This window comes from Xenopus tropicalis, chromosome 1 (assembly GCF_000004195.4).
Source record: "Xenopus tropicalis strain Nigerian chromosome 1, UCB_Xtro_10.0, whole genome shotgun sequence".
Taxonomy (NCBI): Eukaryota; Metazoa; Chordata; class Amphibia; order Anura; family Pipidae; genus Xenopus; species Xenopus tropicalis.
Window position 1 is genome coordinate 161,790,563 of NC_030677.2, and position 26,431 is coordinate 161,816,993.

Sequence of the window (26,431 nt, forward strand, 5' to 3'; positions counted from 1 at the left end):
TGGATTCTGTTTGGTACCGTGCTGCTTTATTGTTGTTGACCCCGGCCTGACCTCTGACTACCCTTTTGGACTCTGACTTGGCACTTTACTCTCTGAAACGTTGCTGACTCCGGCCTGATCCCCGACTTTGTCTTCTTGTGCCCATTCTCCCCCTAGAACGGTTCTGGTTCCCTCGCCTGCTCAGAACTCTTTCCCTGGGCTCCTCACTGTAAGACCTGGCGGCATCCGAGTAGCGAAGGGCTCCTCCCGACGTGAAAGGCGGCGGTTATAGGCAGAAGCGTGAGCCGAGACCAGGCCCTTGGGAACTGTTCTGAGTTTTGGGATACCGACCGTGACAGCAAGCTTTGGAAGGTTTAGGATTGACCTTTACAGTCCCATGACTTAAACATCATTGAAAATCTGTGGGTTGATCTGGCCAAAAAGACTTTAAAGTTACAAATGATTTGCAAGGAAGTGTGGGCAAAAATCCCTACAAAAAGAATTGAATGGCTCTTTGTATACAGAAGTCATTTGCGATTTGTGGGGGTGTTATCTAAACACTGACGTCCTAAGGTGTCCAAACTTTGCACATGCCATAATTACTATTTTTTATTCCAGTGTTTTAAAGTTGTTAAAATAAAATGTAACTGTGTATTAACATTTGCAAATACTGTGTTTTTTCACATTGACAGTTCTACTTTCCACTTAAAAATTAACTACATATAAAATTTGGCAGGGGATGTCCAATCATTCTCAGTCAACTGTATGTGCATTATGTACACTACAAAATAGGCGTTTCATAAATGATGCCCCTGATCTTATGCTCTCTTCAATTTATTGGATGTTTAATGGCTGGACCTGTTTTAACATGCCATTATGCACAACCTCCCTCAGCATGAATACATTCCCTCCCTGGGATGCCCAAAAACTTGTTTAGCGGGTAAAGGTAATTTAGCACATATCTAACCTGCCGTTAGCAGTCTGTCCCCTATAAAATGACCTTATGGGAAATTCTTTAAATGCAAACACTGGGGGATCCCTCAGTATATGCCAGAGGATGGTACAGGAAGTATAACTTTTGGACTGGTATTGATATTCAAGTGTTACGTATGTGATTTGGAAGAATCTTACATGTTTTAAAAACACTACATTTTGCCCCCATTATGCACATGTGGCTTGTTTGGGTTGTGTTTTGTGCCCTATGGTAAAGGATATTAGAATATTACATAAAAGCACAAAACTTGAGACAATGCTTTTATTGATCCCTAGTTTATTATTGATCCCTAGTGACTTTTACAATATTTATATAACAAGAAATGTATTAAAAGTTTGTAATTTTTTTTATTTTTTTTTAAAAATAATTACAACATTTTTTGTAGTTACGTAAAACTGATTATTTGTGGCCTTTCTGCTTTATCAGTTCTACTTTAACAAACAGAGCTGGGAAAAACCAGCACATCACTAGTGCTTGAAAAATGAACTCTTCACTTCCTATTTTAATATCCAGCCAGAAGGTCTCATGTCTTTAGAAAAGATCTATTTTTGGTTTGTCAGTTGACGTGGATGAATTCTTACTCCTCCAGCTGTTATATATGCTTTCCTTTATTTGAATATAATTAATAAACTTGCCCAGAAAAAAACAAATGCACAGAAACTTGAAATTGCTTTATTGAAACTGATGTTTGTTTAATTATTTATTTCATCACTTTGTGATTCTCTCTCTCAAATTGCAGTTTTTATTTCATGTACTGTGGATCATTTTCAGGATGTTAAAAACATATATTTGACATATGCACTGTTGCTGGTGTCACTAGGTTCCATCATGTACCGTGCACCTCTAAATTGCATCCTGAATTTTGCATCCCTGTTTTTGGGGCTTTGTTTTCATTGTCTTAGAAACTATGCCACCTCCCACATTTAATGTTCAAAAATAAAAGTACATTTAAATAACAAAATCCAGGAAAGAAATTATTTAAAAAGCCTATTGTCTAATAATTAACACAACTCAAGAAAAATCAATAAGACATTGACCAACCTGCTTTACTAGTAATATTTTTTCTATAGTGATTTTTTTAATATAATTTTTCTACATAAATACAAACTCTTTGCCATATTCAAGTAGGGTATAAAATCAATGGTATATAATGCTGTTTATGATGAATTATATTTAAGAATTTATTTTCTTAGTTAGTACCTTAAGCAAAATCTTTGAAACATCAGTAGCAAAAAGATTGCTTAAAATTTTTGGCAAAACGTATGTTATTTCTTACTGACCATAAGTGAGAAAGACATCAAAGAATAAATACAGGTAAATAGCTATTTTTATAGTACCTAGGTCACCACAAAACTCTTTTTTTCCCCCAGGGAAAAACTCATAGTGGTGTAGTCTCGTAAATTTTCTGTTATAGACAGACTATGTATTTTAGGTTCACAGAGCAACCTTGTCCTTCTCCCTTTTTGGTAACTGGTAATGAGAGCTCCTGCTTGTTTGTTTTCTGAAGATCAGTGCAGTGGAAGACCATGACCAAACCCTGCCCCTCTGCCTGGCAGAAGAGCTGTCCACGAGCAGAAAGTGGGTAGATAGATTTAAGTACTAAATACCAGTGATTTATTTACAATGTGTGTTGACAGGTAAGCGGATCGAAAGCTGGAGTTATTCGTTTTCTGGGAGAGACAGATTTTGCCAAAGGAGAATGGTGTGGAGTTGAATTAGATGAGCCTTTGGGAAAAAATGATGGAGCAGTGGCAGGCACAAGGTGAGGTCATGTCATTTCTTTTGATGATTACCTAGAGGGAAGTGGACCCATGTATTTAATATTACCACACTTGGGGATATAGCACCAGTCTGGGGTACATCTGTGGAAGTGACCTTCTTTCTGCTTCTGTCTTTGTGCTGCTTGCCTATGCAGAGTAGAGTGAAAAGCTGAAATATAACAAAAAAAAAAAAAAAGCCGACTTTTCACTATACTATGCATGCTTGGCCCCAGGATTGCAAAGAAAGAGGGCTTGGAGGAAGGGGATTGCATGCTTGCAGATACCCTGGGCCGTCGCAGTTTTTTGCTAAGAGGAACACTGGTCCTGGGTATCAGGTAAGTGATTACAATCACTAGAGGGGTGCACATGTATCATAAATGGTAATAATGGACAGCTATTTAAGACACACCTGTTGCTGACACAGGTGTAAGAACACAGCCATGTAGATCAGTGGTCCCCAACCTTTTTTGCACCACGGACCGGTTTCAAGCAAGACAATTTTTCCAAGGGGATGGGGGGGTGGCGCAACTAGTGCATAGTATATAATTTAATTATTACATATATAATGTAAATGTAATTATTACATTTTATATTATGCACTTTTTTATTAGTATTATTATTAGATACAGCTTAATAAAGTACTTTGGTCCTTGTTTTGATCAGTAGAAATCTTCCTGGGCTTTGCATAGCTGTTATCATGGCTGTGTAACACATCAGGGAGTTGGGATCACAGGTAATTGGAACCCGAGGTGGCTTGGTTCAGCACAGCCCACGGCCCGGCACCGGTCCCCGGCCCGGTGGTTGGGGACCCCTGATGTAGATGACAGACAACAGATTTTGGCAGTAGAACAGGTCATATTAAAGAGCTCAGGGACTTCAGTGTAGTTCAATTATATGATGGCACCTCGCCAATAAGTCAGTTTGTCAGATTTCTGCCCTACTTGATGAGCCCCTGCCATCTGTAAGTCTAGTTGTAACATAACCAGTAAATGTGTAAATCACATGTACACTCACTGCCTTGGTTCAAGCCCTCTGCAAGCAATGTCAGCACAGGAATTATTTTCTGCTATCATAACAGGAATGGTTTTCATGGGCATGCGCCTGCACATAATGTAAGCCATGTGCATTGCCACAGACATCACTGCCCAATAAATGACCTTGTAGCTGAATGGAAGCCAAACTCGGCAACAATATTAAAAGACAGCCTATAGTAGCAGCAATGGGTGGATCAACTTCATATTAATACACACTAAGGGGCACATTTACTAATCCACGAATCCGAATCACGAATGGGAAAAAATCGTATTGGAAACGAAAATTTCGGAAGATCGCAAATATCACGAAAATGCTTACGAAAAAAATCGTATTAGTCACCATAATATCGTATTGGCGATCCGAAAGTCCTGAAATTTTTGTACCGAACAATTGCAAACAGCGGTAAAACCTTTCCGATTTTTTCGTGCAAACGTCTGAAAAAGTCGTGCGCCGTACGAAAAGGTCATGCGGACGCCCGAAAAAATCGGCGAAAACACGATCGGAGCATTCGCGCTTTTGTAAATGTGCCCCTAAAAGTTCATACTAAAAGTAATCTTTTAGTATGTCATCAAATGGCCAATTCTTAGCAAGAAAAATTAAGAAAAATTGCAATTTGTCTTAGGATATAGCACTCTACACCATACTAAATGTTAATTCAAAGGTGAACAACGTTAAATAGCATGTAATGCTGGAGTGTCCATGTTGGATGCAAGGTAGTGATGCACATTCCACAGTTGCGGCCAGTGACTGAAAATGTGCAATTTGAATGCAAATACTTTTAATGAATGGTATTATTCATTGATCTAGAATATCATGGCTTGTTCAGGAAGATCTATTACTACTGCTGCTTAAAAGCCATACAGCATGTTAGCAGTTTTTCTGTAAGGTATTGATGAATAATTTTTTGAGGGGAACTAAACCTCCTGTTTTGTTTTTTTAGTTATAGGCTGCAGTACACAGTCAACTGCCCAAATGCATTACCTCTAATTATTCTAACATAACTGTTAACTTTAGTGCGTTTTGCATAGCTACATGTTGATGGCTACTATGTCCATTCCCAGGTTGAATAGTAGTGACTGAGCGGGAGCATGCTAAGTTCTGTAGTTCGGGAGATGCAATTGGAAAACCGTTAACCTGGGGGAAATGGAGATCCTGTAGTTAGGGCCGCAGGGCCTGTGTACTGGGTCTAATGGTATAAAAATCTCTGGAGAGATAAATTAACCTAGCATGATACAGATGACTTTATTCTGAGGAACATAAATATATATATTTTTTTTAATTATTGTATATGTTTTAATTATTCTCATTCTGAGTTTTTCAGGCTTGTAACTAAAAATGCTGTTAGGTTGGGTTGTTGACCCTGGCAGCTCAATACAGGTTGACTTTGAGGCTTCAAGGTTTTTATTCTTAATATGCATTGCTCATATTTTTTGCTCAGGCCATCTCCATTGATTATTCTGGCTGCCAGAACAGCTGCCGGTAGCTGGGGATAATTAATCCATAACAACCAGAGAAAAGTTTAAATTCCATACCTGAGAGCTTTATATGTTTTTATAAACTACTACAAAACCACCATAAAAAAGACGATAATTGCATATTTTCTTAGAATACTCCCTATCTAAATTATTTTGCAGATGTTTATACATGGCCAGAGTATATACCAGATTTTAGGCATTCCTTCTAACTACTTTGCATCTTCTTTTGTTTAAAGGTATTTTCAGTGCCAGCCAAAGTATGGCTTGTTTGCACCTGTGCATAAAGTTACACGGATTGGGTTTCCATCAACCACTCCAGCTAAAGCAAAAACCTCCGTAAGAAAAATTGCTACCACACCTGCTACCCCAGCTTCACTGAAACGCAGCCCCAGTGCTTCTTCCATAAGTTCCCTGAGCTCAATCTCCTCTTCTGTGAGCAACAAACCAAGTCGCACAGGGCTGGTATGTCATTGAAATCTTTATACATTTGTAAAGATAATGAGAATTATTTCAAATGTGTTTAATTATTAAAGGAATAGTTCAGTGTAAACATGAAACTGGGTAAAAAAGATAGACTGCGCAAAATAAATAATGTTTTCAATAGAGCTGTTCGGTATGACCAAAAATTTATATCACAGTATTTTTCAAAATTATATCGGTGTCACGGTATTTGTCGGTATTTTTTTTTTTTCCATGCATGATTAGGTGTTAAGCCCATTTCCTAAAAAATTAGAGAATAATCACTGCAGTATTGAAAATCAGAGTCAGGCAAGTGAAGGATCGGCAACAGAAAGTCGTAAGGTAAATCAGGCAGGCTTAGTTTCCCAGGCAAGGCCGCAGACAACATAGCACAGGAGGAGCCGTTTGATAGCTTTAAATACCCCCCGCGCATGCGCAGAACCGGCGCCGTCAGCGTGTCGCGGACATGCACGCTTTGACATGTACGTGCGCTTTGACGCGCTTGCGCAACGGGGCGCGCGAGACCGGGCCGCACGGGTGAGTACCCGGACACCCCGGTATGGCGGTATCTGAAAAATGAATATAGTTTTAAAAAAAAAAAAACCACCGGTATTCGGTATTAAACGGTATATCGCCCAGCCCTAGTTTTCAATATAGTTAGTTATCTAAAGATGTAATCTATAAAGCCTGGAGTGAATGGATGTCTTAAATCAGAGGTGTCAAACTCAATCACATAAAGGGGCCAAAATCTAAACCACAGGCCAAAGCACAGGCCAAATTTTTTATTAAGATATTTAGTAAAATACTAAGGGGTTGATTCACTAAGGGGCAATAAAACGAGCGCCATTTATAGCATGCGTTAAAAATTTTTATCGCTTCTTCTTTTTTTCAACTTAACGCTCGATTCACTAAAAGGACAGGCGTCATAATTAAGACGCAATGTTCTTTGCGTTAACTCGCGATGAGCGTTTTTCTTGCGTTAATTCCCGCCGCGTGCGTTATTTCCCGCTGTGCACAATATTTTTTTTGCGCATGCGATAAGCGTCTTAACACATGCAAAATGACCTTGATATGAATCAGGACTTTTTAACGCAAAAAAGCACGCGGTAAGCATTATCGACCTTAATTGAATCGGCCCCTAAGTTTTAGTTACTATGTGAGGAAAATGGAAATTGATCACGCTGGACGGTCAGACACACATGTTAGACATGTGCTTACTCCAGCCTTTATAGATAAAATTAATCTATAGTCCATCTATTTTACCCAGTTTCATTTTTACACTGAACTATTCCTTTAAAGTTGGGTTTCGTTCTCCTTTAACTTTTAGTATGTTATAGGATGGCCACTTCTTAGCAACTTTTCAGTTGCTCTTCATTTTTCATATTTGCTTTCTCTTATGACTCTTTCCAGCTTTGAAGTAGGGGTCACTGATCCCAGAAGCTAAAAAAAGATTACTCTTTGAGGCCACAATTTTATTGATTTTTATTAGTTATATTGTTATTGCTTTTATTCCTTTTCTTCAGACCCTCTCCTAATTTCATTTCTGTCTTCTATTCAAGCCACTGCCTGGTTGCTAGGGTAATCTGGAGCCTAGCAACTGAACAGTTGCTAAAATTCCAAATTGCAGAGCTGCAGAACAAAAAGCGAAATAATTAAAAAAATAAAAAAAATTAAGACCAATAGCAAATTATGAATTTTGCACACTCTACAATATTCTAAAAGTTAATTTAAAGGTGAACAACCCAATTAATGAAAGAAATCATACTTTTTTTAAAAGTTGTTTGTAAATGTAATTGTTATTCAAGCAGTATTTGTTCTTTGCTATTTGCAACAGTGTAGTAGAAGCCACTAGATTATCAGACCTGCCTTGGCTGGGGAAGTACAGACTTCTGTTACACAAGTCACTTCTGTTACACAAGTCAGAACCAAAGAATAGAAAGGGTCAAACAAGCATTGTTTTCAGCTGCATTTCAATTACATTTACAATTTTAAACCACTGAAAATATATATTTAATGTGTATTGGAAAGTTCCATCTCAAAATACAAAGTTTGCTTTAGTTAACACTGAAATAAGGTGTTTTCCTGCAGCTAAAGCTCCATTTCCCACAATGTCTACATATTCTGTGATTGCTATACCTGTAAAGAAGCACAGAAGTGTGCAAGTCATTGAAACAAAGTCCTAGCTAGTGGAAAGCTCACTACTGGTACTTGTACTAAGACCCAGCAGCACAGACAGCAGAAAAGAACTGACTGCCTTTTCTGTAGCAAAACATTTCCCAAGAATTTTATATTCATTGAAAATTAGAAAGCTGCTTGGGATTACAGTTGCTTTTATTGTGTAGGCATTTATATTTGGGTTTACTTTCCTGTTTAAAAGATATGACAAAAGGAGTTTCGTGTTTGCATTGAAACCATTTGTGTAAAGAATCCCGATTGAACAGATTCTTGGTTTAGTACATTCTTTAGTTATCATTAAAATAGACTATTCTGTGTTGTGTCTCTAACATCAAATAGTTGTAGAGTCTACATGGATAGGTATTTTGGAGACCTTGTCATGCAGTTTTTTAATTTCACATACATCTCCTTGATAATGGTAATAATTTTATAGGTTGCTCTGTATTGTCAAACTGTCTCAGACAACACAGTACTCTTATTCTTTGAATTATTTTATATTTGTTATTCTCTAGTTAACAGAAACATCATCCCGATATGCAAGAAAAATTTCTGGCACAACAGCTCTTCAAGAAGCTCTGAAAGAAAAACAGCAACATATTGAACAACTTCTGGCTGAAAGGGACATGGAGAGAGCTGAGGTAGCCAAAGCCACAAGTCAAGTAGGAGAAGTCGAACAGGAGTTAGCAGTGATACGCCATGGACACGATCAGGTAAAAGTCTTACCTGTTTGGTATTAACCACATTCAGCTTTTTGCCTTTTGCATAAACTAATGTAAACCCCTATTTTGCTATGAAATAGTTAAAACCCAGGTTAGTATGGTTTAGAGCAGTGCTGTCCAACTGGCGGCCCACGACCCCCCTCTGTGTGGCCCCCCACCTGTCTGGCTGCTTTGATGGCTTACTCTTGTGTAAGATTTAAATGGTATCAGTACTGGGATTAACTGGCCCCCCCTGCATGGCTCACACCTCAGATTCAGGCTGTAATCCCCCTGTATTGTTTAAACATGTAATCCCCTGTGTTTTTCACACCTTTTGGTTACTGCATTGTTCACCCCCTGCAGTGTTCACACCTCAGGCTCAGGCTGTAATCATCCACATTGTTCCCCTGTTCACACCTAAGACATTGTATGTAGTGCCTGGACTATGCTGCTTGTGTATATGGCACACACAGATAGCATAGGGTAGGCAAAGTATGGCACACACAGGCAGTATAGGGCAGGGAGGGTATGGAACACATAGGCAGCATAGGGTAGGCATAGTATGGCACACACAGGCAGTATAGGGCAGGGAGGGTATGGAACACATAGGCAGCATAGGGTAGGCATAGTATGGCACATAGGCAGTATAGGGCAGGCAGAGTATGGCACACACAGACGGCATAAGGGAGGCAGAGTGCTGCCTGTGTGTGCCATACTCTGCCTGCCCTATGCTGCCTGTGGGAGGTGAACCTGGCAGGGGTTTGGTCTGGGAGTTTGTTAGTAGTTGGAAACAGCCATTAAATGGTCCCTAAGGTGTGTAATTATGTTGCTGGGGGTTGCTGTGCTATCCACAGGGGAGGAGGAGGTATATGGATTTAAGGGTGTGCCTTAATATGACATAATATAATTCTTTATATGAATAACTGTTGATATCCCAGCAGTGAGGGCCAAGCATTTGGGTTTTTGCTGCACTACCACCATTGTGATAAAATGGGTGTGGTTTGAAGTGGGTGTGGTTCAAAAAGGGGAGTGGCCAAAACTGGCTTCCATTAGCGGCCCTCCACCGTGTATTCTAGAGAAATTCCGGCTCTCAGCACCGCAGAAGTTGGACAGCACTGGTTTAGAGCATATATGTCAAAGACAAGGCCTGGGGGCCAAATCCGGCCCATCTTGCTGTTTATGTGGCCCTTGGTGAGTGTGTCTGACCATCCAGCCTGATCAATTTCCATTTTCCTCACATAGTAACTAAGACTAAGAGGTATATTTATCATGCTATGTAAAAAGTGGAGTGGAGCATTACCAGTAATGTTGCCCAAGGCATCCAATCAGTAATCAGATTTCAACAGTAGCAAAGCATCTATTGGCTGCTATGAGCAACATCACCGGTAATGTCTTACTCCACTTTTTACACATTGTGATAAATATACCCCTTAGTATCTTACTAAGTATATGAATAAAAATTTGGCCCGCCACTTAGCCTGTGTTTTAGATTTCGGCCCCCTTATGTGGGGTATATGCGACTCTCTTAGACAGGATGGGCCGCCGCTATATGGAAGAGACCTGCGGAGCAAGGGTGTAGTGGAATAACAACTCACTGTAGCTGTATGCAGTACAATTTAGCAAAGATGGACGCCAGAAGGTTCTTGCAGTTGAACTACAGTACAAGTTTATTGTCAGAGACAAATGATGATGCAGGGTTAAATCAAATATACTCACAATGCCGATGGTATATGAAAGTACTCTGAGGAAAACAAGAGAGAATGCACACCCGTTTATCCCACCTCTTTTGGGAGTCTGGGCAGGGTAAATGCACCTCGTCAGCTTGGCACCCCCTTAGAAGCAGTCTGAATAGATATCTCAGTCCTCAGGTTGATAACCCCTGGCTTGAGAGTCCTCCAGGTGACTAGGGATCAGGGTTTGTTCTGGCCTGTCTCCTATGTCTACTCCGTGGCCCTATGCTGAGGTAACATTGCCGGATGGAAGGGTGCTTCCAGATCTACTTTCCTTGGTGGGGCTTGAAACTGCCCTTGCTTCCTTCCCTCTCTAACTGACTCTCCTAGAGAGTGCTCTTACAAGAGTCCTCGTTCACGGAGTGCCTGTTCCCGACTTCACCAGAGTGGATGGTAACACTCTGGGGCAATAAGGCTTTACTGGGGCCTATTCTGATCACAGGCTCAGTGGACTTTCACCTGAGAGACAGAGGCAGCCAAAGAGGAAGCCACACCCTCCTGCTGAACACTATATGAGTTTGCAAGGGGTGTGATCAACGAAATAAACCAATAAGGTGTAAAGCATAGTGTAAACTAGATACATGGGACTTTGCCCAGTAACAGTAAAATCAGGGAGAAGTAGGCTTTAAAGCCATAGGGGAGCTTAACCCTATGGGTCCCTACACTAACTTATCCTAGGATTGTAACATTATTAATATGACGCTTTAGATTTTAAATATTAGACCATTGCAGTTTGCCCATTTGTTTTAAAAGCAAAGTTTTACAGGTTTTACAGGAATTTTTTTTTATTTTGTTTCCCAGTTTCTAAACGGTGAATAAACTTGCTTTTACAAAAATATGTCTGACAACTGTATATATGCACTGCTTTTTTTTAAACAGATATATGTTTATGACCATAAAGGAAAAGGAAAGGTAAAAACTAAGTAAGCTTTATCAGAAAGGTCTATGTAAATACAGCCATAAGCACTCACAGAAAAGCTGTACAGAGCCCTCTATCAAAAGAAACACAGGATTTCTTGTCTCCATTTTTGTAAACATGTTCTTAGGGTATCTCCTGCTCCCCCCTCTCATAAGAATGCATAAAACTCCCCCCCCACATTTAGGAATGTGTAATATAAGCTATAACTGCAGAGCTGCAAGCAGGAAGCTATGAAGACCAAGCTAAAATAGCAGCTGCAATCTTAAGCAAACAGAGAAAGCTTCTAGGGATCTTTACTCAGGTATGATAAAACTTTCTGCAGAATAAATATAGTGTTCTAGGTGGCGAATTTATTGGAAGTAAAGGTAAAAACTAAGTAAGCTTTATCAGAAAGGTCTATGTAAATACAGCCATAAGCACTTAGCAGTACAGAACTGCTGCTCTGAGTCCTCCGTGAAATTGAACACCACATTTCTTTTCTTTTTATTCTGTATGCATGATCTTCTGTGTCAGATCTTCTGTGCGACTTCCTGCATGGCACAAGTCTGCACAGTTTGCTCTTCTCTCTGCCCCTTCCATCTCAACAATCTCCACTTCCCATCTCTGCTGTGTAATCTGAACTTAAAGGACATGTGAAGCCTACATTTGCCTACAATGTATATCAGTTGTGCACGTCTCCCCCACCCAAATGGCATCATTTGTACTGCATATATTCCCTCCGTTTGCCAGCACCATCACATTTTCCTAAAACAAATAGCAGCTTTCACCTGGTGACCATTTTTTCTCTGGTACATAATTGGATACATTTAAATCTGCAAACAGCATACACACACACAGACCCTTATTTATTTATGGAGGGGCAATTGTGAGCAGTTGCCTGGCCAGCAACGTGGTAATTGTGCTGGAAGCAAAAAGCTAGCTATGGCTGTGCCCCATGCCATTAGGCTGACAGTATTAGATCAGTTTCAAATTCAATGTCAAAAGCTATTATACAACCCCCCACTGGCAGATTGCAACTTACACACAAAAATACCATCAATGTAATTACTTTGATAGGTGCATATCAACTTGCATGACTACCATAGTGTTACATCAGTTTTCTCATTTTTCTTTAGTATGTGGTAGAAATGGAAGCAAAAATGGATCAGTTGCGTGCTTTGGTAGAAGCAGCTGACAGAGAAAAGGTTGAACTTCTAAACCAGCTGGAAGAGGAGAAAAGGTAATTATGTGGTAAAATCATAAAGTGCTAATGTGTTTCATATATATTTGACCATACTGAAGTATATCAATAATGTGGTACTGGGAGTTAGGAAATGCTTGTGGTATTTAAAAGATTTATTTTTTCATATGCATTTTTTTTTTTTTGGTACATTTACTAGTATTCTTTTATGCCCTGAGATCATTAGTGTCTTATAGCATATATTTGGTACGAGGGGGCATGAACATACAGTCTTTTCCAATTAATAATTCTTGCAACACTGTCATGGATACTAAATTATTATGCAATTTTTGTTTTCTTTTTTTTGTTTTCCAGGAAAGTTGAGGATCTTCAGTTCCGTGTTGAAGAAGAGTCTATCACAAAGGGTGATTTAGAGGTAAACTATAGCCAGCACATTTTCATTTTATTTTCTTTTTGCTTTATTATATAATTTTTTTGTGATGGTAACGGTTTAAACCACATGGATGGTTATACTGATAAAATCAAGCCTTTATTTTTGGTCAGCAAGTTTGTTCAACTGTAGATCTTAAAACATGACGTACATGGTGTAAAAGGATCAGTACAGTACAGGTAAATATGACAGAGTAGCAGTTCAATCCAGCATGGTCACCATAGATAGAGCTTTACAGAGCTGGCAAATACACTTACAATTAATCATCTTCACAGGCCAGTAATGCTTCTTGCTTGCTAATGCTTTTCACAATCTAAAATCAGAGTTATACTTTTCAGGTTTGTAAAACTGGAAGTGTCATGGTGCCCAACTCTACATCTGGTTACTTTGCAAAGTGGCAACTTGCTTGTAGGTTACTGCCAGTTTTATAAACTAAGTTCTGCATTGATTTCCAAAACTGATCTGTTGAATGCCCTTTCTGTTTATGCTTCCCTAAAGAAATGCTAATTTGATTGACTAAAATAGGTTCCTATTAAATACAGTACCTAATTACTAGGATCCATTTTCCAGAAGTGAGTTTGATTAAAAAAAAATAAAAAAAATGTCTAAATGACCTCTTTTTGGGTACTGCATTGTCTACCAATGTATGAAAAAAATGCTCCGCTCTTGTCCCTCCAAATTAGATGAACATTACATGTCACCAAGGGAGGAAAAACACTTGTAGGGGTGCATAGACTGCTAAAAACATGAAGATATGTTGGCCCCATGCCTACCACATAAACAGGTTTATGCCATATTATTATTGTACATTTTTGTGGAATATTTTAAGTTAAATAATGATGTAATCAAAGGTCCTAGTAGTAACTGTCATCATATTTTCTTTGAGTCCCTTAGATTTGTTTGAGAACAAATCTGACAGCATACCACCCATAAACTAAAACGGTTACATTGAATAAAATGCACTGTATGGCCAAAGTATCTACACACATCTTGTAATTAGTGAAATTGTCAATTCAAGCCACACCCATTGCTGAGACTGGTGCATTATTAAGTACACAGCCTGCAACAACCAATAGGAGTAGAGCTGAATGACATTTAATGTGGCACCATTTTGGTAAGCCATCTTTTTAACAAGCCAGGCCATCATATTTTTCTCTGTTATATCTGCTTCAGTCAGCTGTATGTAAAGCTGACCATAATCTGTTTTGTACAATTTTCGGGCTGTGTGTGGGCTCCCAATTATAGTCCCGATAATTTTGGTATCATAACGATCGGTCATTTAGTCGATTGGACAGGTTAGAAAATTTTGGCCGCATATCAATAAAATCTGCGCATGTATTGTGTATCGAACGGTATCCTTGGGGGACCTACAATGCATTTACAGGAAGTCACTTTCATATGACTGGTGTCTCAATTATGTAATGTTCTGAACATCCTCCGATTTGGCTTTATCCTACAATTTCAGTCTGAATCTTAACTTTAGAATGTTGCATTTAAAGGTATGTTCAATCAAGACTAAAATCTGAACATATGTATGGCCACCTTACATTTCTAGAAGGTTTAGAGAATTCCAAGTACTTATTTAGGACCTGTTCTACTCAGTTATAAACTTACTCTGAAAGCAGCACCAGTTTGGCACAACAAAATGGGTTTCAGTGGGGTGAGAAGCAGTACGCAAGCCTAACATCACCATACTATGTGTTGTCTAGAGTGGTGCCACCATTGGACTTTAAAGGAGTAAATCATGCTTCACTGTTTGACACTCTGATAGATAAGTCTGAGTTTATTTGGAGAACACCAACTGTAAAGTTTGTTGGAGGAGAAATACTTGTCTGGCTAGAGTCCCTGGTTCTAGTGAAAGCAAAGGGGTAGTTCACCTTAAGTTAACTTTTAATATGATGTATGCATTGATATTCTAAGTCAATATGCAATTGGTCTTCATTTTTATTTTTGCTTTTCGGTTAAAGAAGGAAAGTTTAAAAACTAAGTAAGCTTTATGAGAAAGGTCTATGTAAATACAGCTGTAAGCACTCACAGAAAAACTGCACTGAGTCCTCTATCAAAAGAAACACAGGATCTCTTGTCTCCTTTTTTGTAAACATGTTCTTGGGTATCTGGCTTCCTTTCAGAAAAATTCCCAGGGCCAGAATCTATGCAGTTCTCCCCTCTCCTGCTCCCCTTCAAGAATGCTAAGAACTCCCTCCCCCCTCCCTTAGGAATGTGTGATCTGAACTATAAGGGCTAAGCTGCAAGCAGGAATCTATAAACACCAAGCTGAAATGGTAGCTGCAATCTTAAACAGAGAAAGTTTCTAAGGCTGTTTACTCAGGTATGAGCTTTCTGCAGAATAAATATAGTGTAATATGTGGCACTAATGGGGTGAATCTATTGGCAAAATGCCAAAATGACTTTCCTTTTACTTTAAGCTTTTGTTTAGCAGGGTCTTATTTACCCTAGCAACCAGGCAGTGGTTTAAACAAGAGGTGGAAATATCAATAGTATGGTACCTGCATACAAAGATGAGTGATACAAAGTAACAATAATAAAATTGTAGCCTTATAGAGCAATAGTTTTTGGATGGATCAGGGACTCCCATTTGAAAGACGGAAAGAGGCAGAAGAGAGAGGCAAATAATTCAAAAACTATAAAATATAAATTATGGAAATCAGTTGCAAAGATTGTAGGAATATGGAATTCTACAACATACTAAAAGTTAACTTAAAGGTGGACCACCCCTTAAATACTGCAGAGTACAATAATATACTTGACATTTCCATGTTCATTGCTTGTGGCAATAGTTTGAGAAAAGCCTTTTCCTGTTTCAGTGAACAGAGCCAGGTCCATACAGAATGGGTTGCTGAGAAGAGAGTAGATGACCTTCACTAGCCTCCACAGTTACCTCAACCCATCTGAACAACTAGGGGCAAATAGTAATTCCAACTGTAAGCCAGGCCTGATTGCCTAAAAGCTTTGCCCATCCTAAGTCTCATGTGGCTAAATGGTAGCAAATCCTACCAAATAGCACAAAAATACCGACACAACAGGTCTTGTTTAAGTGGGATAAACCCTGCTGATTTTTAATAGTAGAAAACCATACTACTATTAAAAATTATTCCGCTTAAACAAGTCCTGTTGTGCCAGTATTTTTGTGCTATTTGGAACGTGGTGGAGAGTGCCGAAATGTCTCTAAATACTGTGCACTAGGTGGAACATAGTGGAAAGGCCAGGGTGTGCTGGTGAGTGTGGATTAGCAAATCTTACCAGCAATGATCCAATAGCTGGTTGAACCCCTGCCTTGATAATAGTCTGTTACAGCTGTAGAGGGTGAACTAACCTGATTTAACACCCTTGTTTTTGAAATGAGATGTTGGCCAGGCAGGTGTCCAGATACTTTTGGCCATATAGTGTATAATTTACAAATTACTTTCGAGTGCAGACAAATCTTACATTTTTTTTAATACTAAATTGTTAGTTTACAGAATTGTTGCTGAAGCGCTTAAACATCTGGTACCAAAGAATAGAGCGCAAACTCTAGACAAAATTTTGCTACTCCATAATTTCTTAGTGCTTTAACCAACAGCTTTTGTAGTGTCAAACATATTTCTGTTAAATTGTTCAGTAAAGAACAAAACAATTAATAGACATTTAAAACGATTCATACTGAGTGCTAAAACACTAATGCAGTGTTTTTGTTTTTAGTGCAAATTAATCCTTTTGCTGCCCTGGGATACAGTACCATGTTTTAATACTCAGCTTTATATTAACAAGTGAGGATATTTCAGCTTGCCAAAGTATTAACAATCTAAAATGCTAATGCATTTCTTGTTAATTATGGAAAAATGTAATTTTACTTGCTGCATGCACCTATCTTATGTTTCTACTTATTTCCATTTCTGTGTGTCTTTCAACACATCATTGTCTGTCTTCTTTATTATCTTGATCACCCTTTTCCAAGCATCATATTAGTCATTATTCCCCTTGTATTTCTCCTGCTTCATCTTTGCTCATCTATGGTCCAATGGCACCGGAGCACGGCCTGCATGTGGCTCCTTCCTCTTGTGCTGGCATGTGATGGTGGCACTGTTGTGTTCTCTTCCTCTCCCTTTTTACTAACAGACGCAGACCAAACTGGAGCATGCCCGCATTAAGGAGCTTGAACAGAGCCTGCTCTTTGAAAAGACCAAAGCTGACAAACTTCAGAGAGAGTTAGAAGATACTAGGGTAATGGTTTTCAATATTTAATGGAAACTCCCCTGGAAAAACACTGTTTATAATAACTTTGTTCAGATAAAGTGAACTTTGAAGTGACGGAGCCACAACATATTATATAGTTTTTACTTTGGTCTTAAGAGCAGGGGTACCCAACTACAAGCCTTAAGCACCATATATTCAGCTTACCCTCAGTTAAGAAAAGGTTAGTTGATTAAAATTTCAAAATCACAGTGACCTTGCCTTTTGTCAGACAGGGATATTTTAAAATGCTGGCCTGCAATTGCCCTTAAAGCCTGGAGTTGGACACCCCTGCATTAAAGTCGCTTTAGAAGAGGAGAAAGGGTATTTAGGTGTTCTGTTTTTATATGGTACTTGCTGGTTAACTAAAACACATCTAATGTTGTTTAATAAAGTGTTAATCCTGTACTGATTGGTTTATTCTTTTACATGCCTAATTTTGTATTTTTAAAAGTGGTTATGTCTAATAATATTGCATATATAAATGTAAAAAAAAAAGGTATTTTTGTTTGTAGGTACAATGACCTTGCTTTAAGCCTTGGAATAGGCTTCACTCACAGCCCATCATGGCTATCAAACAAATAGTAAGGTTTCTTGGCCTCTTCAGTGGAAAAGAAGATAAGATAATAAGGCATTTTCTATTGAGAAACCATAATAATTAACTCTTAGTGCTTTAACAGGCATTCTAATTTTATTTCATATTTTTATATATAAATATAAACATTTTCACTCTTTTGGATTCTGCATGGTCTTGGGTAGAAAAAAAGTATGTATGGTATTTTGCAATATTGACATTTCTTGTTATTTACAGGCCAAAACTCGGCCAGTATCCCTAAAAGTAAGTAATGAGTACATTTTAGGCCTCGTGTCTTTGTCTGCTGGAAATGCAAGAGGTTGCTTAAGGTGGTATGGTATGCACTAATATCTGCTTTCTTAATGTGTTTAATTCAATCTGTTGGATGTAATTGCATGTAGAGTTTAACATCAAGATTGTTATCGTTCTGTGGGCTAATATAGAAGGCTTAAGTTTCAGAGGTCCAGGCAGATTTTTATGTGTTTGACAGCATGCTGAATGGTGTGGCCTTTTATTCTCCCTTTGTTTCCCTAAGTTTTTGTATTTAACACTACAATAACTCTTTATAACTTTTTCAGTAAAGTGTTGATTTCTTTCCATTTTTGTTGCTGAAATAAAAAAGAAAACAGCAGCATAAGGACTTTTAGCCAATTCTTTCAAAGTTTTATATTAGTTGAATTATAACTTGTCTTTGATTTCTTTGCTGGGAATACCTTCACACTTTCCGTGAATGCCAATAAGACAGAATCCCTGAAAAGTAGCAGTTCTGATAACCACTATAATGAGCAGTGATCAGAATTGGTTATGTCTAGTAGCTATTACAGTACTGATTTGAAATTGTGGGAGAGCTCAGGTATATTTTAGATTGGTAATTTTGCTGGCAACAGGTTATATTGAATATTGTCTTTATGTGCATGCAACCAATATGGAACATGTCTGTCTGTATGTAGGGGAGTTATCACCTTTTTCTGGAGCCATAGTTGGTGCGTTGCATGAGACTTGTTGTGTGAGCAGTGGCTGTAATTCTGTAACATAGGGCAATTTTGTAGTTAGTAAGTTCATTCATATGTCTATATGACACATTTCGAGTCATTGTGTATCCACTTTCTGTTGTCGCTTCAATTTTTTCCTAGCCTTAGCGTATCTACTGTAATGATTGTTTAAGGTTTTTGAAGTTGTGGTCTAACTCTCTTGCTGGCAACGGTTATCTTCCAGAGCAATAGGGCCAGGGCAAAGAGAGCGTTAAGTCTGCTTCTCTCAGCCTGCGGTTTTTCTTTAGAATAAACCTTGCCTTGGAGAAACAGGATTGCCTACATGTAAATTGTTGCTGTGCCATTGTATCTGTGCCTCCATGAAAACAAATTGGGACAGGTTTTTCATAGTTGTCCTAAGGTAAGCTTCTCCCTTAAATATTTAGGATGGAGAGGAGAAAACATTTGTTTTCTTGCACAAAATTTATTGTAATTTTGTATTTGTTGTGCAGAATTATTTATTTGAAATCGTTGCTTTGCTAATTTTGGATAAAAATTAGAATTCATGTTATGCCATTTCTATGTAATGACGGTATGGAGTTTTGGTTTTATTGTGAATACTTAAGATACACTTAGTAAAAATCTACTACAAGTATGGGATCCGTTATCCAGAAAAATATTATCCAGAAAGCTCCAAATTACAGGAAGACCATCATTCATAGACTTGCTTGTAATCAAATGTAATTTTTATAAATAGTTTTCCTTTTTCTCTGTAATAATAAAACAGTAGCTTGTTCATGATCCCAACTAAGAGATAATTAAACCTTAATGGAAGCAAAACAATCCTGTTTGGTTTATTTAATGTTTAAATTATTTATAAGTAGACTAGGGATCTTTCCGTAATTGGGATCCCCATACCTTATTTGAAAAACCCCAGGTCCCGAGCATTCTGGATTACAGGTCCCATACCTGTACTACCTTTTACAATTGGTGTTTCCCCGTATGTTGTATGGAGAGTAGGGAAATGGGTACTTTGAAGTGTAGCTGAGAGCTATGCTTGACTAGGGATAGTCGCTACATTAAATGCAGCCAGTGTTGGGAGGCATTTGATTGGAAAAGACTCTGGTGTGTGAAATTAAAGTAACGTGAGAATGTTTATTTTTTACAATATTGGTTGTTTTTTTTTAACACTTCAAAAATATTACTGTCACTGTTTTTACTTTAAATAAAATCACTGCCTGTCCCAGAGAGTAGTTACATAGCTGGGCATTGACTGGCAGCCCTTATCCCATGGTCGCTTAACTGGCACAGAGCTTAGAAGAGTGGCAAGATCTCAAAATTCTTGTAATGCTTTCACACATAACAGAGCTTATTTGCAAAGCAAGTGTATTAAGAATAACATTTTTATTTTCCAAAATACAGCATTATATCCCAAATTGCCAGTGTAATTGTGAATGCTACCACAGTAGTGTGTGCTGCATCTTTACCTTGATTTACTAATGTAGGTGCAGATGGGAAATGATGCATAGTTCGAGACCAAGTTTGGATTGCATTATTCTGGGTATGAATTGCATCATTTCTGTTGCAGTCCTGGTTAGTGGTGTGGGTTTTCAGGTGCAACATTCAAAGAGCAGATTTGTTAATTTTAGAGATTCCTTATATTCATGCTTTGCACCTTTTCAAATAAAATAGCAAACTGGGCACAAATGGTGTTTTGGTGCTAAATGCAAGTTTTATTAAATGTGTATGAAAGCAAGTGCCTTTTGTGAATTGCATTTTAATTTTTTGTACTTTGCGCTTCACCATGGGAGACTTAATCTTCCCTAACATTTGCTCAGACTAAACTTTTGCACCAAAATCTAAAAAGTAAGATATTTTTATTTAAAATACTTTTTACTTTGTAGGGCTTTTTTTTTTTTTTTTTGTCCAAAACCTGGGTAGGCATTATTTAAAGCTCTTTAATTTAAAAAAAATATTGAGTAGAATATTAATTGTGTCTTCCATAAATAAGTAGTTAAAGGAGAAGAAAAGTTAAAATCATTGGGGGTGAGGTAGGAGTTTGGTGCTAAATGTTAGGGACAGCAGCACCAGCCCGGGGTATCAGGTAAGTGAATGCAATAACCTAACATTTTGGCTCCCCCTCAGCGATTTCGACCTTTCCTTCAACTTTAAGAAAGCATATTGCAATGAAATTAGGGCTTCTGCATCAAATAAAAACATATTCAAGACTAGTGGTCTGTCCCCAATAATGTTTTGCCTTTATTACATCTGAGTGTAGGTAACACAGTTTTCTAAAGTAAATAGTATGCTTTAATTCACCTTAATGCCTAAAGTGCAGACACACAACATATTACTTGTTTTTCCCTTTTTACAACTGTTTTTGGTATTCTCATATTTTTTATTTGTATGTAGGGTTTAACATTCATTTATTTTTCTTAAACAGATGCTGAAGTATGGGCACATAGCTAACTAGGGAAACATTTCTTTTTCCACTGATACATATGAGTGGGGGTTTTAATATTTCTTTTTATAAGCAAAACTGTATGTTTTGCTGGAGATATTATTTGTGTATTGTATGCCCTTTTCAGATTAGTTGTAAACTATATTGTTTGACATGTAGGGCATTGATGAAATAGGACAATAGAATGATCAGCATTGTTTACAGAGACATATTTATATAAATCTATTGGTGCAATAACTGTGAGTAAAAAAAGAATATGTGTACTATTAAAACTAAATTACTCCTTTTAACATTGAAGGTTTCTTAAAACTATACATTTCTCCTAATGACTGAGGATTAGCCTCCAGAATAGTAGGGAAATGTACAAACACATTGAATATTAATGGCATTGCAACCATGTTAACTAATACTGATATTTAATTTGACACTTTATTTTTCAGTAAAATAATATTTTTTCTAATTATGTTACAGAACTACTCTGCTGTTTTACATAAAATGCAAATTTGTCTAATATACTTACTTTTTGTCTCTCCCTAATATTGATTTGTGAACTTCAGGTGGCAACAGTTTCTGAAAAATCTCGCATAATGGATTTAGAAAAAGATTTGTCTCTAAAAACCAAAGAAGTTGTGGACTTACGCCAAAGACTTTTACAGTGTGACAAGCAAGCTGGTAATGTTGATACATCACTTTCTCTACTGCAAGAAGTCAATTCTTTACAAGAGAGAATTGCTACGATATCTAAAGAACACAACCATGAACTTGAGTCTCTCAAGAACAAACTGAAAAACACAGAAGAGAACCATGAGAAGGATTTAGGAGCATTGAAAATGTCTACAGAGAAGATATCTAAAGAGAATGAAACACTGAAAGTAAAGTTGAACCATGCAAACAAGGAGAATTCAGATGTAATTGAGCTTTGGAAGTCAAAATTAGAAAGTGCAATTACTTCACATCAGAAGGCAATGGAAGAATTAACTCTTTCTTTCAGTAAAGGCAACAGTGCAGAAAATTCCGCATTGATTGAGTTAAAGGCTCAAATAGAAAATGTAAAAATAGAACACCAAAAAGAGATGGAGAGACAGAAGGGTGCACAAGATACTGACCTTGCTGGCTATCTAAAGCAAATAGAAGAGCTGAAGGCTAAACTTCAGGAATTTAATGAAGAAAAAGAAATGGAGCTAGAGACCATGAAATCAAAGTTGGAAACTGCAGAAGAGCAACATCTTATTGAAATGGAAGACACTTTAAACAAGCTCCATGAAAGTGAAATTAAGGTAAAGGAACTGGAGGTTTTGCAAGGCAAATGCAAAGAGCAAAGTGAGACAATTGATAGGTTAACAACTCAAATGAAATCTGCAGAGGATACTCTTGTGAATTTTGATTCAGTGCAGAAGGCAGAGTCTGAAGGTAAAATGGAAATCATGAGATACCAAGAGAACCTTAAGGCAGCTGAAGTTAAAATTAAGAGTCTTGAGGCTGAGAATAGTGCAGAAACTAGCAAGGTTTGTACCATTCACTATCATTTACATTATTTTCCTTTTGGTTATTTTGATCAATTTTGTTCAATTTTCTTTTATATTTATAACTTCCAGGCATGATTTTATTTGCTTGTTACATTGTGGAAACCGGAAAGGAACAATGTTTTACTTGAAATAAAAAAACTTTTTTTTTTTTCTTATTTTATTTTGACTTTGCCATTAAAGGCTGGCAAATTTAAATATCAAAATACAGTGCGTTTTTCCAATAAGGTAATAAGGTAACCAAAAAGGTGTTTGCTCTTATACGAGTGACCAGTAATTATTTGCATTACTGCATGTGGGCAGACTTTATCTTTTATTATATATATATATATATATATATATATATATATATATATATATATATATATATAATATATATATAGACAAGCAGAGTACCGCACACAAAGGGACTTTATGAAAACAAAAAAGGTTTATTGGAAAAATTTTTCCAATAAACCTTTTTTGTTTTCATAAAGTCCCTTTGTGTGCGGTACTCTGCTTGTCTATTGAATTGTTTGGCCAGCACCGAGGGCAGTTGTTTTTTGCTCAGAGGGTGTGCTCCTCTCTGTTCTTGTGTATATATATATATATATATATATATATATATATATATATATATATATATATGTGAGTGTGGAGCAATAAAACTTTTTTGAGATGTGAGTGTGGAGCAATAAAACTTTTTTGAGATGTGAGTGTGGAGCAATAAAACTTTTTTGAGATGTGAGTGTGGAGCAATAAAACTTTTTTGATATTTTTGAACAATTGAAGCCGTGAGTGCTTTCTACTACAGCTGTGTGAATATTTTTGGTGAGCACCCGGCGTGTGGCCTGTGATTGGTGAGTGCCGTCAGTAGAATGTTTTATGGAGCAAATAAATTTTTTTTGTTTTTAAATCCATTTTAATGTTTTTATGTTTCTACCTACTAGGATGGAAACAATCCTTTTCACTATAAACTGCAGTATTTTGCAGTAGTTGCCTAGGAGCACAGAGCACTACTAAGCTTCCCTAAAAATAATTTCTCCTTATAACAATAAAACCATATCTACACATTGGTCTAATATTTACACGTTTTTGATCTTGTGCAGCGCTGCTTTATGTATCCTTAGAAGTATAAATTAATTTAGCGTTTAGTTTTTTCTCTGCATTCATTCTTTCATAATTTCTTTTATTTTTCATTTGTTAGCTTTTGTTATATTATTATTATTTTCATTTCATCTCATTAACCTAACTAGGCAAATGATTTGGCTAAGGAGTTGCTGGAACAAAAAGAAATGCTTTCCCTCTCTGAGCAGAAAATAAGTTCATTTGTTCAGATAAAGGAATCATGGGAGAAAGAAATGGAGGACTTGGTAAGATCAACTTAATCATGTTGCTTTGTAAAACAAAATTAGAAATAAAAAAAAAAATCCTAATCTAATGGCACGCAGATTATCTTGACATCTTCTGTACTCAGTGTACAGAAAACAGACACAGGCACGTAAATACCACTACATGTCACTACTTTTTGCATACTGCTTTAGGCAGAGACAGGTGAAGCGCTGCTCTGAAACTCCACAGCAGATGTTTCTTGCCTTTAGGCTGTTTGACCAAAACATTTGTGGTCAAAATGTCTTTATTTGTGTCTTACCTATTCCCATGGAGATATATGGCAAATGCACTGCCTTGGGGCATTGTGACCTCTGCTGTGCTCTAGCATAATAATAACAACAACAATAATAGCAGCACTCAGAACACCCCTATCTGCCTTTCAGAGTTTCTCATATAAACACGAGAAAACACGCTGCCTATGTATTTATGTATGTATAACTTTATTTATAAAGCGCCACAAGGGTACGCAGCGCTGTACAGTCTTACAGAATACAAAATTACACACAGGGAGGACAAGTGATATAATAAATAAATACAATAAATACATATAATATATATATATATATATATATATATATATATAAGTGCCATGTGGTATGAGACACAGTAGGAAGGAGGTCCCTGCCCCGTAGAGCTTACAAAGTGGTTGGGTAACATACAGGCACAAACTGGAAGGTAAGAGTGCATCAGGTATGGGCATTTGCCCTTAAGCGCAGGACTGGGCAAAATAATGTTTTAGTGCTCCAGAAGGTAACTGACAGATGGAACTGACAGATGCCAAACCGAACTTTCCTGAGCAATCACTGCCACATTTGCTTTATGCCGATGGCAAAGGGGCAAAACAGTGGCATTCAAACACCCCTTACACACTGGAATAAGAAATGGAGTTAGTCTCATTTTTGTGAGCTGTTTTAGCTTTTATGCACTATTGCTGTTATGTTATGTTTTTGTTCACAAATTACACCCTGTTATTTGCCCTGCAAAAGGCTTGTTCTTATTGGTTGTGTATGTAGGCTACTGTTACTGGGTTAAATGGCATGCATGGCTACACTCATTACACACACATCATTATACATATTTGGGATGCACCGAACCCAGGATTCGGTATGGGATTCCGCCTTTTTCAGCAGGATTTGGTTTGGTCTGAATCCATGCCTGACCCATCTGAATCCTTAAAACCATGTCACTTTTTGTCACGTAAGCACAGAAGTTGACATTTTTTACATATGCAAATTAGGATTTGGTTCGGTATTCACCCAAATCTTTCGCAAAGGATTCGGGGTTTGGCTGAATCCTGAAAAAAAACATCCCTTCACAAGGCTGCGAGGCTTGAAAAAATTGCATTACGCTTTGCTTACACAACTATAAATCTTGGACGATTATTAAAACACTGCTTTATTTGCCTAGCTAGAACTGCTCTCTATAAACAGTGTTCTCACAGTGGTGATACATAGATTGCCCTGTTGTATTTTAGGTTACCTTGAATTCCTTGGAAAAGACAATATGGCTACTTATACTACCTATAAGTTGAAATATACAGGTGTGAAATGTTCAACAACAACCATGATTTTTAAATTATATTCTGTTATATAGAAAAAAATGGTTGATGGCGCTAAATAAAATGCAGCTGCCTTTCATTCATAATATTTAAAAAAACTTATGCTGTAAAAAAAATTCTGTTTTCTAGAAAAAGGGACTTAATAACTCTTCGGAAAATGCAAATCTTGTTACAAAAACTTTGCAAGGTGAGTTTTCAGTCTAGCATGTACATGTACTTTCTTTCCTTAAAGGAAAACTATACCCCCAAAATGAATACTTAACCAACAGTTTATATTTTGTTTAGTAACCTATTAAAGAATCTTGCCAAATATATATATATATATATATATATATATATATATATATAATATATGTGTGTGTGTGTATATTTGTATAGTTTTTGCAGACCTTATGAAAGAAGTATTAATTTTATAGATCAGGTTCAACCAAAGTATGTACCTACAGCCACTTTGTTAGAGTTTCCTTTTCTGATTTTGTTAAGAGGTAAGAGGTAGAAAGCATTGCAAGGGGGAGTCAGGATTATACATGTTACAAAGGTGCATGGCGAAGAGAGAAGAAAGAAAATCAGTTAAAATCAGCTGATGTTAGAAAGAAAATTATTGTCCCTATTGAATGATATTCACTTGTGCAGTTTAACATATTTTTTTCTCACCCTTTTCAGCAGTCTGCAATACATAGCTAGTAACTAAGCATGCTTCTTAAGAATCTTTTCCATGGTCCTTAGCCCTTTAAGTTTCTTTAGGTGACTCTCACATTAAAAAACTTACTTGCAGATAAGTAGAGGGTGAAAAAAACAGCACTTGGATCTCCACATAAATGCCATATGTTCAGAACTGCAATTTACATGTCTATGAATAAAATCCTTTTATCACAGAAGGCTACTGTAATTTACTTACCTCACTCAACC

At 37.3% G+C, this 26,431-nt stretch overlaps 1 protein-coding gene across 16 annotated transcripts in view; it reads left to right on the forward strand.

The window, feature by feature from the left end:
• clip1 (CAP-Gly domain containing linker protein 1) overlaps window positions 1-26,431 on the forward strand; it is an 82,363-nt gene that overhangs the window by 26,838 nt on the left and 29,094 nt on the right. For 5 of the 16 annotated variants that reach the window (XM_031900060.1, XM_031899930.1, XM_031899938.1 and 2 more), the window contains exons 4-13: window positions 2,611-2,735; window positions 5,480-5,705; window positions 8,390-8,587; window positions 12,340-12,443; window positions 12,759-12,819; window positions 16,951-17,055; window positions 17,876-17,902; window positions 21,628-22,575; window positions 23,829-23,945; window positions 25,652-25,709. In XM_031900060.1, coding sequence (XP_031755920.1) covers window positions 2,611-2,735; window positions 5,480-5,705; window positions 8,390-8,587; window positions 12,340-12,443; window positions 12,759-12,819; window positions 16,951-17,055; window positions 17,876-17,902; window positions 21,628-22,575; window positions 23,829-23,945; window positions 25,652-25,709 — 1,969 coding nt within the window. 16 annotated transcript variants of the gene reach the window in all.